Source organism: Strongylocentrotus purpuratus, unplaced genomic scaffold (assembly GCF_000002235.5).
Source record: "Strongylocentrotus purpuratus isolate Spur 01 unplaced genomic scaffold, Spur_5.0 spur5_scaffold_19, whole genome shotgun sequence".
In the NCBI taxonomy this organism is placed as follows: domain Eukaryota; kingdom Metazoa; phylum Echinodermata; class Echinoidea; order Camarodonta; family Strongylocentrotidae; genus Strongylocentrotus; species Strongylocentrotus purpuratus.
The window spans coordinates 27,857,016-27,869,244 of record NW_022145604.1 but is presented as its reverse complement, the minus strand read 5'-3'; the positions used below and the strand labels follow the sequence as shown (position 1 = coordinate 27,869,244).

Sequence of the window (12,229 nt, the reverse complement as noted above, 5' to 3'; positions counted from 1 at the left end):
TCAGAATGCAAACTGCATGTATTAAGTGTGGCAACGACTAATGTATGCAGATTGGATTCTGTCTATTTAAATAATTTTATTCCTATCAGATGAATGAAATAGTTTGTATTTAGGCACTTGATTCACTTGGGGCGTCAATGAGAACGCCCGTAGAATTGGCAAAAACCTGTTCTGGATTTCAGTACCTCAGCGGTCACCCCGCTGTTACTATAGTAGCTTCTTGATTTTGCACACGAATCGCAGTTTCTCTGTCCGCAAGAAGTTTGCGAAAACTGCCTATTGACAAGCTTGACGCGTGCTTTTATATACGATGTGTGATGACTTCAAGGCGGAGCAGTCACTTGGTGCGTTCCGGGCAGTAAGCAGCCTGTACCCATCCAGTGAGGACCCGGCGAGGGACCGGCCAAAACGGTGAGCTGCTACAAGGTCAAGGACGTTGTAAGTGGTAAGGACCCGGTATGGAGACGGAATGGAAACGTTGAAGACGTGGTGGAAAAATTTAACAAAAATTAAAAATTTGCGGCGGGAGAGATTTTCACCGCTTTTCATTTAAATCAAACGGTATGGGACCATAGGTATTTAGCCGATGCTATGTAACAGCACCATAACGAGAACCCCGGCCCCCCCACTCAGTGTTATTTAGGGTACGCATATGCTCGTACCCTCTTTTTGAAAGCACCCCCTATCTGAGGACTGCCAACATTTTCGAACCCCCCTTTCGCGGGCTTTTCGTGGGCTTTTCCTGCCTTGGAGACCCCCCTAAATCAGGAAAAATGCTCAATGTATCCCCCTAAATTCGGAATAATTTCTCAGGAGTCCAAAGAGATGAGAGAAAAAAAGAAAAACAACCCCTTTTTAAAGAAATCTCTGGGTGAAAAGTCAAATACACCCCTTTTTTTACAATTCTTGGGAAAAGTACCCCTTTCCCGGACATTTTGGCAACACGCATGCGGTCATTCCGACCTCTGAGTGGGGGGGCCGGGACGAGAACAATGACAAAACTGAAGCGAAATTTTAAAAAGGGGCCCAAACCTATGTGACTCTATATGTACAACATTCAATGCCTCACTATGAAGAAAACAAAGAAAAAACATCCAATTATAGGATTGATTTAACTATTTGTACCTGTAACATGAACAATAACGTCACAAACTGCCAGATTTCCTTCAGAGTCAATAGCATTGAAGGTCAATCTTGTTGGGGTCTCAGGAAACTTGTACTCGATTGGTATCATTGATTTCCTGAAAAGGATAACAAATATTCAAACATGAATAGTTTACACTAGTTTTAACACATCCTTAACCACATATGATTTACTAATCAAAATAATCTAGGATGTAATTTGTTTTCCTTTAATTCTCTAACTGATAATATGGTTTCTGTCTGAGAGAACTACTGTTTTTCCTTATTGCAATAAATTGATGATATATTTTGTATGGTATTGCTGGTCAATCACCTAAATTGTACCCAATAAGAAGAGCTGTTTTTGTACACGGTGTGTTAATTTTGTAATCTGTCCTCATCTTCATTCATGCCTCGTAAATTTTCCTGCCCATTCAATGATATAAAGTTTTGTGTTGGCAAATTGAGGTAAATACATTCTTGAATGATGATTGCTGGTTCAAATAAACTTGTAGATAAATTTTTAAATGATAACAAAAAGAAGAGGAAAGCACTTTCAATAGGGTGATTGCAAGCCACTTAAATAAAGCAGACATAGAAAACTACCATATGGCTCCTCCACTAGAGAGAGTATTGCTGATTTTCACTCAAAAAGGGATTTTTTTTTTTTAATTTAAATCGTGTAAACCATAACGGAACAAATTAAATGTTCCCTGCATATCTAACTTTAAAAAAGCATGGGAGAAAAAACCCTAATGTTTCTCATGTTTTGACAGAAGTGTCAAACAAAATGAAACATTTCTATCATCGTCATCATCACCATTACACACTTATATAGTAATAGACTGGTGCTCCACCATTTCTAAGAGACAATTACTAAGAGAATGGACAAGAATTTAAAAAAATGCAAAAGGCAACTTACAGTGTCAAACTAAATTCGCCAGAGTTGTCAGATGCTTCAGGTTCCAGGTCGCTGATTTCAAGTATAGAGGCATAGGTGTATCCTCTATCAGCATTGTAGTAGTGATTCATTGGACAAGGAGGTGAGAAAACAGGTGCTTCATTATCTGAAAATACAATTAAAGATTACATTTTGTTACATGCAAAAAAAGACAAGAGACACACTACAACAAACCTAACCAGAAGGAGATAGAGAAAAAAGAGAGAGCAATACCCAAGTTTTGTATGGATAGCTATAGGCAAAAAATGTAGCCTGGGTTTGAAATTGTGTTTCAGGGGGGGGGGTTACTTTCCTGAGCAGGCAACTAAGCATGGTTGTTTCATTCGATATGCTGCTGTGATGTATGTGTGTCCCAAAAGTGGCCACTTCTGTAGTCCCCTGGCCTGTCAGTTTGAACATTAACTAAACAATGTTTGGCGTATGCAGATACACTTTGTGGCAATAGCTGCTCAGCAAAACATAATTTCAAGCTATTTTGTATGTGACGACTGTATCAAGGTGATAACCCTACTAAATAAATATCAAATAAGATACCAACTAAAATTATATTTACAGTTAACAACTGAATTATTCATACCCCTAGTAAATTTGATGTATTTTCTGTTATTCGTAACTCCAAGATGAAAGGTGGACTGGCTGAATTAGGTCCTTTTTTGAATACTTTTAGATGTTGGCTTTGATGTCATATTCTCAAGAACCATAAATGGGGATAAATTCATTTTTTACATACCTAGTTCTTAACTGTATATGTTAATTTGACTTCACAGTTCATAAATACAATGAAAAGATACTTGGAGAGGTACTAAAAATACCTTGGAATAGCTCCCCTTTAAGCCTGCCCCCCCCCCCCCCCCCCACCGAAAAAACTCTACCTGTGCATGTTACTTCTCGCACGTCATTCCACAATCCGCTACGGAGACAGGTCTTTTGGTAGACCCCATTTTGGAGGTAGCCATCATCGCATGAGAATGAGCACAGGGTGTTGTAAAGCACTCCACCCGGATTGGTACAAACGTCTGGCGTGACGAACCCATCTTCAGGTTCAATCAGCGAAGGACATGTAACTTGAACTTATTAAAATACAAGGGATAAAGAGAAAAACAGTCACATTTTGGTGCACTAACACACTCGGTGTTATTGCAAATATTTCTAAATGCGTTTTTTTATAAATAACAATATACATTTTACATATATATCATACACATTTACATTTTTAACACTAACAAAAAAGCAGAAAGGCTGTGGCCTTGGATACTGCCTAAAAAAATAAGACAAAATAGAAATACAAATGTAGTCATCTGCCATATATAAAGACAGTAGAAAAAACAGTGAGCATATCATCATTAAGAAAATATTTGTATCGCTATGTGTTGTATTTCTTCCCTGTTTACAAGGTTATGTCAGATAGATAAATGTTTAACCATGATTATGCATGCAGCATCTATTGTCCCTTTCTTAATTAGAATGACAAAACTATAGATGTCCATACAATCAGCATGCTACAAGAAAAATATATCAACCATATTGATGTATTACAAATTTACCATCACAATGGAGGTCTTGTCCATCAAATGTGCCATAATCCTGACAAACTCTGGTAATAGACTTCAATCCTTCACTGGTCTTGAATCCATCATTGCAACTGAAATAACATGAATCTCCATAGAGAGCAGATATCGGACAACCGGAAACAGAACCATTGGAAACTGATGGAATGTCACATTCAATCTCTGTGCAAAGACATAAAAACATTTGTTATGATTATATTATCAATATGATGCAGCTTTTAGTTGTATAGTCCTTGTTAAAATTGTGTACATAGCTTTTGCACCTTTACACACTCACTCACTTCCTAGACCGATCCAGGCTTATTCGATCTAGGCTAGATTGGTCTGACTGTAAGTGGGAACAGACAAGCGGTCCAGGAAGCAATCTTTTGGACGGACCCAGAAGATCACTTCGCAATTTGGTCTTTTGCACCGGTTCGCTTCCTAGATCGCCCCAGCCCAATCTAGCGTGCAGTGTGAACATGAACCGTGCCAGGAAGCGATCTTCAATGGGAAGTGAGTGTGTGTTGGCGGGAAAGTAATGAAAGAGAGAAAGAGATTACAGTACACGAATGAAAACAGAGAATAATGTAAAGAAAGATAGAGAGAAAATGATGGAATGACAAAAACAAAGAATAACACGAGAAATTTAATTCGTCATTGCAACGAATCTGAAGGATGCTGATCTTGTTGACAATTGTTACAGCTATAATATATCAAAAATTGGGTGAAAAAAGAACAATATTCACAATCAATATATATTATACATTCAATTTTCCATAAATTTGTCGACGTCATAATATTCAAATTCTTTTTTTGAGTTCCAAGGCCATTATGATGATGTCACGATATATATATGTAATGGCCAAATGAGACCTGAAAACATATCTCCGACTCATATTCTATCTAAATATGAAAAAAATGGGGGGTCTCTGGACTTCCTAAAGAGCTATAATTGTATAGGCATGTTTTTGCCCACATATGCTATGTATTACAAGAGCTCACACGTACGGACATTCATCTGGAACGGAAGCTCATTCCGTTATTAATGGTCATAAAGAGATAAACATGGTACCAAATTGTTCGAGAAAAGAATGGGGAATATCAGGCCCAAAAAAAAAGAATGGGACTTTATATGTTGCGTTCACCCATGACAAACGAAAAAGCGCGCACATTCTCGTGTGCACATTCTCGTGTGCACGTTTTTTTCCTAAGCCTCGGTCACAAATGCCATTACGAACTGCAACGAACGCCGTACGAACGACTTTCAGACAATGGAAATTTGGAAAGACAATGGAAAAACAGGGAGATTCGTACAAAATTATCCTTCGTACAAACCTTTGTGACCGTAGCATAAGAAATGCTTGAAATGGCCTGAAACGTGCTCTAATTTGAATAAAAAGTGATTTTTAATATCCACAACTCAATATTAATGTAATTCATGTATCATCTATACCTGTAGCAACCTGTACCCTTTGGCTACGGGAACCAAGTTGGCCCTACGTGTTATCAGTGTCTGTGATATGGTTTAATATTGAAGCCCTCAAAAAATTGTGTTTCAAAATGATCATTAAGTGTCTCAAAAAATTAAAAGTCTTTGAGTGGCCAGTTTTACCATACTCATATTCCACAATAGACTGTAGTGTTATAAAAACTGTTAGGAAAAGGAAAAAATGAAATTTCGATTTCCAATCATAAATATCTTGATAATCAGACAGGCGATCAGCTTGTTAAAATCATGGGATTCCTGACTGACCTAAAGGTTTATAATTATGATTGACCCATAAGCGGCTAACAATTAACCGTAAATAACAGCTAGAACTTTTTCGCATTTTGATAAATAATTATGAAAAAGAAACCAAATGTGTGGTTTATGCGACCTAGAACTAGGCACCGTTAAGAATGGGTTTAAACTGACTACTGTCTGGCTTGGATTGCCTGGAAATGAGTGATGAAAACTCTCCATTGGAGAAATATCAGTGAATTGTCTCATAGACTTCGGTTTGGGCTTAAAGCTCTTTGATATAGTCATTATCATTAAGTATCTGTGACCCTTTCCCCATCAGCTGGTGAACTTATCCCTCTGTCGATACAAGGCTATAAAGGACTTAATCCCTCTATTAATAGAGCTTGCGAACAGTTAGGCAAGCATGTATCGTTGAGTTAGTCTGGTATTCACACAATTGGTTCCACATTCATGAACATCATGCCCTGTAAATAAGATGTGGTACCAGCAACTGGCAACTTTGGAACTCGATGTCAAACAACAAGTGTAAATATCATATTTACAATACGCTGCATTCCGGCCAATGGAAAAAAAGAAATTAATGAATGAAATAAATGCCAATATCACCGGCGCTTGAAAAATAGTAGAGAGACAGAACCAAAAACAATTCAATATCGCTGATGTTACAGGCTTTTATTACAAAAATATGCCAACAGAAAGAAAGAAATGAATGCAGAAAATGAATGCCAATATCACCAGCGCTTAAGAAGTATAAGATCACGGGAGAGAGAGAAGCAAAAACAATTCAATTTCGCTGATGTTACCAGCCTTTATGACAAAAAGTAAGCCAACGGTTCAAGATCATTAACCCTCGAAAGGCACCAGGGCCTGACGGTGTGAATGGACGAGTTCTGAAGACCTGCTCGTCCCAACTCGCCGTCCCATACGCTATGATATTCCAGACGTCGATCTCCGAAAGAGTAGTACCTGCCTGTTGGAAAGCGTACGCCAGTACCCAAGAACAATCGCCCCAGCGCGAATGGGGATTTTCGCCCTATCGCACTGACATCAGTTGTTATGAAAAGCCTGGAAAACCTGGTGCTTGAAAAGCTGACAAGCTCAGTTCTTCCGTTACTAGATCCAAACCAGTTTGCATATAAAGCGAAGCGTTCCATTACCTATGCAGTTCTTACCTTGACAAACACGCTGTACGAACACTTAGATAAGGCAAAGTGTTATGCCAGAGCAACTTTCATAGACTTCTCGTCGGCATTTAACACTATAGAACCCCTCATCCTATTACAGAAACATCAACATCTACAAGTTCAGCCATCTCTTATATTGTGGCTGCAAGACTTCCTACATGAAAGGACACAGAAGGTCAAGGTCAACAGTGTTCTCTCTGACGAACTTATCACAACAATTGGTACCCCACAAGGGTGTGTCCTCTCTGCGACCCTATTTACCCTGTACACCAATGACTATATATCAAATACTCCATCTGTTCACATACTTAAATATGCAGATGATACAGTAATAATAGGATTGATTGAAACAAAAAATGAACTTGATTACAGAGCTACCATTTCCATGTTCGAAAATTGGTGTAGGGAAACAATTTACTGCTGAACTCAAAGAAAACATAAGAAATTATATTTGACTTTAAGCAAAAGAAATGTTTTGGACCCATTGATAGACCTGTATACTTAAATGATGATACAATTGAGAATGTTGAAAGTTATAGATACCTAGGTACAGGTATCGACAATAAGCTGTCTTGGGAAGAAAAGTCAAAGTGACCCTAACAAAATGCAACCAGCATTTGTATTTTCTTAGAAAGTTAAAGTACTTTCATGTGAACAATAGAATTCTGTTTCTCTTTTACCAGTCGATAATTCAGAGTACTATTGCATTTGATTCCATTGTCTGGTTTAATAATGCAAGGCAAAGTGACAAACAAAAGCTGAGAAGGTTTGTAAAACAAGCCAGCAAAATAGTAAGATTAAACGAGAACTTACCGTTTGAAGTTTGATCTTTATTTTATGAATATTTAGGAGGAAGTTATTACATGAGATCCCGCCAAGCGCATGCGCAGTCAATATTCAAAGCTACAAATGTGGCTACTCTCAATAGTAAGGAACAGGGAACTTACACTTAAGTTTGACGTTTGGGTGGGTGAGGAGGGCATGTAATAACTTCCTCCTAAATATTCATAAAATAAAGATCAAACTTCAAACGGTTAGTTCTCGTTTAATCTTACTATTTTATATCATATTTCGTCGTTCGAAATTACATGAGATTTTGAAGCATAGTAGCCACATTTGGAACAACCAACATGTACAGAAAAGTGAACACTGATTATGCAGATTGAATTGAATGCTTCTAATCAATGACTCACCATATTTGACAGTTATTGTAGTCTGTTCATACATGTGGCAAAACATTTCACATACAAGACGTCCAAATATAAGACGTCATAATGTTGCAAAAACATTGTTCGTTTCTGTATCTAGTTTATTCTAGCCATCTGGTTTCTTAATCCCAGTTCTATTAATTAGACAGCTGGTCTCTTAATGCCAGTTCTATTGAAAAGCCTTCTGATGCAGTTCTTAAAGCAGTGTGCTATCTTGTAAGACTGCCTGGGTAAAGTTTCTCTTGTTTTCAAAAGGTTTCCTGTAGAACTTCCTGAACGTTTTCTCTGAAGACCATCCTGCTCGGGCTAGGATCTGGTCCATTGGAAGTGCTGCCTTGGCAGCTGCTGAAGTTGATGCTGCCCGTGTTGAATGAGCCTTATAAACGTTTGTATCCACACCTGCTCTTAGCAAGCAGGTCTTGATCCTAAAAGTTTGTGATGTGCCGGTGGCACGGTTCCATCCTTGTCTGCGGTATTGAAAAGTGCTGGACGCTTGCGTCCTGTACGGATGGTACTGGGGGTGGGGTGTACGTTGTCTACGCACCACGCCAGATGCAGCTTTTTGTTGTTCTGTAAGATCTTTGACTCTCTTTGTTAAGTCATCGCCAAATAAGTAGTGCCTCACTGGTGTGGCAGGTTTGCATAGATGAGAGTACTTGGCATTTAAGTCTGGCTTAACCTGATCTTTGCGTAAGCAGTTGATTTCAAAGTTTGTGTTACACAGCAATGCCAATGCATCCTGTTGTGTCTCAGATAGGCTATCGGGGGACAGAGTTTGAATAAAAGCTGTGAGTCCCCTTGTCAATGGCTTTTGGATTCTTTGCAGTTTCAAATCACGGCTTCTCGTTTGCGAGGATAGGTTTTCCCATATTGCTGCATTCACTTTGGGGCAACACAGTGGAGTACAATTGCTTGGAGGAGGGTATTTCCCTCCAGCTTCCTCCAACACATTTTCCTCTAGCTGGTGGGACATGAGGTACATGGCAGACTTTGCTAAATCATCGTGGATCACGCCACCTACCCCAGTGGGGATAGCAAATTTCTGAGCCAGGGCAGGAACTTTGTCCTCATTCTCCTGGTCTAAACCTGGTGCAACAGTTTCATTGACATCACCCTCATCCATGCTGCCAATGTCATATGATGTAGGGCATTGGCCCATGTTTCCAGTGTCAATATGCTCAAAATCATCATCATCATGTTCAACTTCAAGAAATCTCACGTTCGTCGCAGCTGTACATGCTGTCGACGGTGTATCCCCTGTGGGGCGAGTTGCAGATTGACAAGGCAAAAAATCCACCATTCTCTCCATTAAGGATTCCAATTTGTCAAGTCTTCCTCGTAAAACCGTGAAGTCCTCCTTTTCTTCAGGCTTTTTGCCCTTCTTTTTAGGCCCAGAGTTCTTAGACACATTCGGGGCAGGCTTTGCCAAGACACTTTTGCGTTTCGTATCGGAGGATTTCACTGCCGATGAGCGCTTTGGCTCAGGCTTCGTAGAGGGGCCCGCGGCGGTTTCGCCCGGTGAAGTTCCGGCTTTAGCCGTGCTCAGCGTTTCGCTGGTTTTCTGCTTGGTGCTGCCTGACGGAGACGCCATCGTGTACGTGGAAATCGGAACAAAACTTCGATTTTTGATATAAAAACAGCACAGATTCTCAAAAGTCTTCCAAAAACATGAAAAAGGAGAGTTTCTCTCCCTAATGAAGTATTTTTTCGAAACCGCGGGTCCGAAAAAAACGCCAAAAAATAGGTATTTTGACTGCTGAGGGAAAGTTACTTTCCCGGTAAAATCAATTGCGCGGCGAATCGACTGCGCATGCGCTTGGCGGGATCTCATGTAATTTCGAACGACGAAATATGATATAAAATAATGAACCATACTGTTGACCTAGATGAAGTCTGTAAGGAAAGAGTAGTATCTAAGGCCCTATCCATTATGTCTGATCTAACCCACCCCCTGACCAGTACATACACCTGAGAAGCGGACGAAGATTTAGATCTGTTAAAGCAAGAACTAGTCGCCGCATTAATTCATTCATTCCACTTTCCATAAGAGTTGTTAATGAAACCCAGTAAAGAGAAGAGAATGTGAAAACCATGCAAAATACCCTCATTGACATGTTATACGAATATATTGTTTCAGTATACTTACTTTACTGTTGTACCCCTACTGTTATACCATATCAAGAAATAATTTTTAACACAAAATACCTACTTCAGATTAGAGCATATAAGAATAAAAGAAAATGTAGGGTATGTAAGAAGAAACAGAGAAGAAGAAGAAGGAGAAGAAGAAGAAGAAGAAAGAGTATTTAAATGTATATTCATCATGATCATGTATATTATATCAAATGTAAAACAGGGGCCTGTGAATGTCAATTATATTTTGTTCCCATGTTCATATGTTGAAGCAAGATTGTTCATGTGCATATAAACAATTATCCTATATGGACACAATAAAGAAATGAAATGAAATGAGAAAAAAATGAAATGTTTGAAGAAAATGAATGTCAATATTACCAGCACTTGAGAATTATAAAGAGAGACAGATAGCGGGAGAGAGAGAAGAGAAAATAATTAAATTTCGCTGAAGTTGTCAGCTTTTTTGACAAAAAGGAGGTCAACAGAAAAAAAGAAATGAATGAAAGAAATTAATAAACAAAATGAATGCCCATAACTATCACCGGTGCTTGAGAAATAAGAAGAGAGTCAGATCGCCGGAGAGAGAGAAGCAAAAACAATTAAATATCGCTGATGTCACCGGCTTTTATGACAAAAAGTAAGCTAACGGAAAGAAAGAAATGCTTGAAAGAAATGAAGAAAATGAATAAAAAGAGAGTTACATCGCAGGAGAGCAAGCAGCAGAACAACTTAAATACAACTTATGTTCACAGCTTTTATGACAAAAATATGCCATCGAAAAAGAAAAAAATGAATGCCAATATTATCTGTGCTTGAGAATTAAAAAGAGAGTCAAATCGCAGGAGAGAGAGAAACAAAAACAATTCAATTGTGCTGATGTTACCAGCTTTTATAACAGAAAGTTATCCAATGGAAAGAATGAAATGAATGAAGAAAACGCCTTTTTAGAAAAAGGAAAAAATAATACAGTGGGCCGTGAAAGAGGGAGGGAGGGGATGAAACAAAGGACATTAATTGAAAGTCGTTTTTATATATTTTTATATATATATATATATATATATTTATATATAGTTATAAGTATTTTATCATTTGAAATCGGCTAATTAATTAATTAGCGTAAGGAAGAGAATAGTAGAATAATATAAACAAACATTAACATAAGAGAAGGTGATAGAAGGAAGAAACAAAGAATAACATAAGGAAATTAAGACAGAAAGAGAAAACTAATCCACGCCTAATGCACAGGTTTGTTTATTTTCAAAAAAATGAGGACAACACAGCAAAGGTCTAGGAACTAGACTAGACTCTAATTCATGCCTCAACAACAATAATAAAAACATCGCTTTGGCAGGTAGCTCAGAAATTGTCTCATAACCTTTCCGAGTTTGATTCCGATGCCAGCGCACGCAGTGCCCCTATGCATATAGTTTTCTATTGAGACATATGAGCGTGCTGTGCGAGAGTTGACGTACACGTAATGCCCCGTTGTAGAATTGAACAAAAGTCAGATTCGAAACCGGAAGTCTATGAGACAATCTAAGCATCGTCTGAGCGTACGATTTCATATCTATGTCCGCTTCCGCTGGGGCACTTTTCCCCGTTCAAAATTGCATTTGAGGTAGCAGTTCATTTTTGAATTTCTGGTAATGAAAACAAATTCAAAATAAAACATTAAATCAAAAGTCCTATTGCACTAATATACGCAGTCAGACAAGCTGGTCAGTTGTAAAGAGGGCTTAATCTGATGCAGCTGCTAAAAAGCCAGTCGAAACGTGCAAAGGAATTCAATCGATCGATGAACAGGCTCTGTCCTACCAACATTGATGGATTAAAGTAAAGTAAAGTAAAGTGACTGACAGCTCTCTCCATGAGAAGACGGGGGGAAAAGTTTCCTGAAGTGAGTCAAATCTGAAATATTTTTGTGTGTTCAATATCAAATCTCTGGCATTTCTTGCCCGATTTTTGTGCTTTGAAGTTTTTTGGGGTAAACGAATCCATAAGAACAAATTTTTGGGAAAAAACAAAGATTTTTGTGACCTTGGGATTGTTTTTCTTCACATTTTTCTCTTCAGCCAGATTCTATTTACAGGTATTATTAGCGCGTCATTGGCAATGGATTAGGAAAGTGATAATGACTGGAGGTCCTTCTCCAGGCTCGTTTGCAAAGTCTATGAGACAATCTCTGAGTCTAGGAGCCTAAACTTGGAAACTCTACAACTGGGAATTTTCGAAATGGGCAAATTTACCCGATCTGAACTTGATATGAATTGACTGTGGACGGGGTACAGACGAGATTGACGGGACTATTAATGAAAGAACTAGGA

At 38.5% G+C, this 12,229-nt stretch overlaps 1 protein-coding gene across 1 annotated transcript in view; it reads right to left on the bottom strand.

Moving 5' to 3' along the window:
* Nucleotides 1-12,229, bottom strand: part of LOC592461 (sushi, von Willebrand factor type A, EGF and pentraxin domain-containing protein 1) — a 97,855-nt gene that overhangs the window by 65,059 nt on the left and 20,567 nt on the right. The window contains exons 15-18 of the mRNA XM_030989881.1: nt 3,628-3,813; nt 2,956-3,153; nt 2,045-2,189; nt 1,126-1,241 (exon numbers count right to left, since the gene is read on the bottom strand). Coding sequence (XP_030845741.1) covers nt 1,126-1,241; nt 2,045-2,189; nt 2,956-3,153; nt 3,628-3,813 — 645 coding nt within the window. The remainder of the gene's footprint in view (nt 1-1,125; nt 1,242-2,044; nt 2,190-2,955; nt 3,154-3,627; nt 3,814-12,229) is intronic.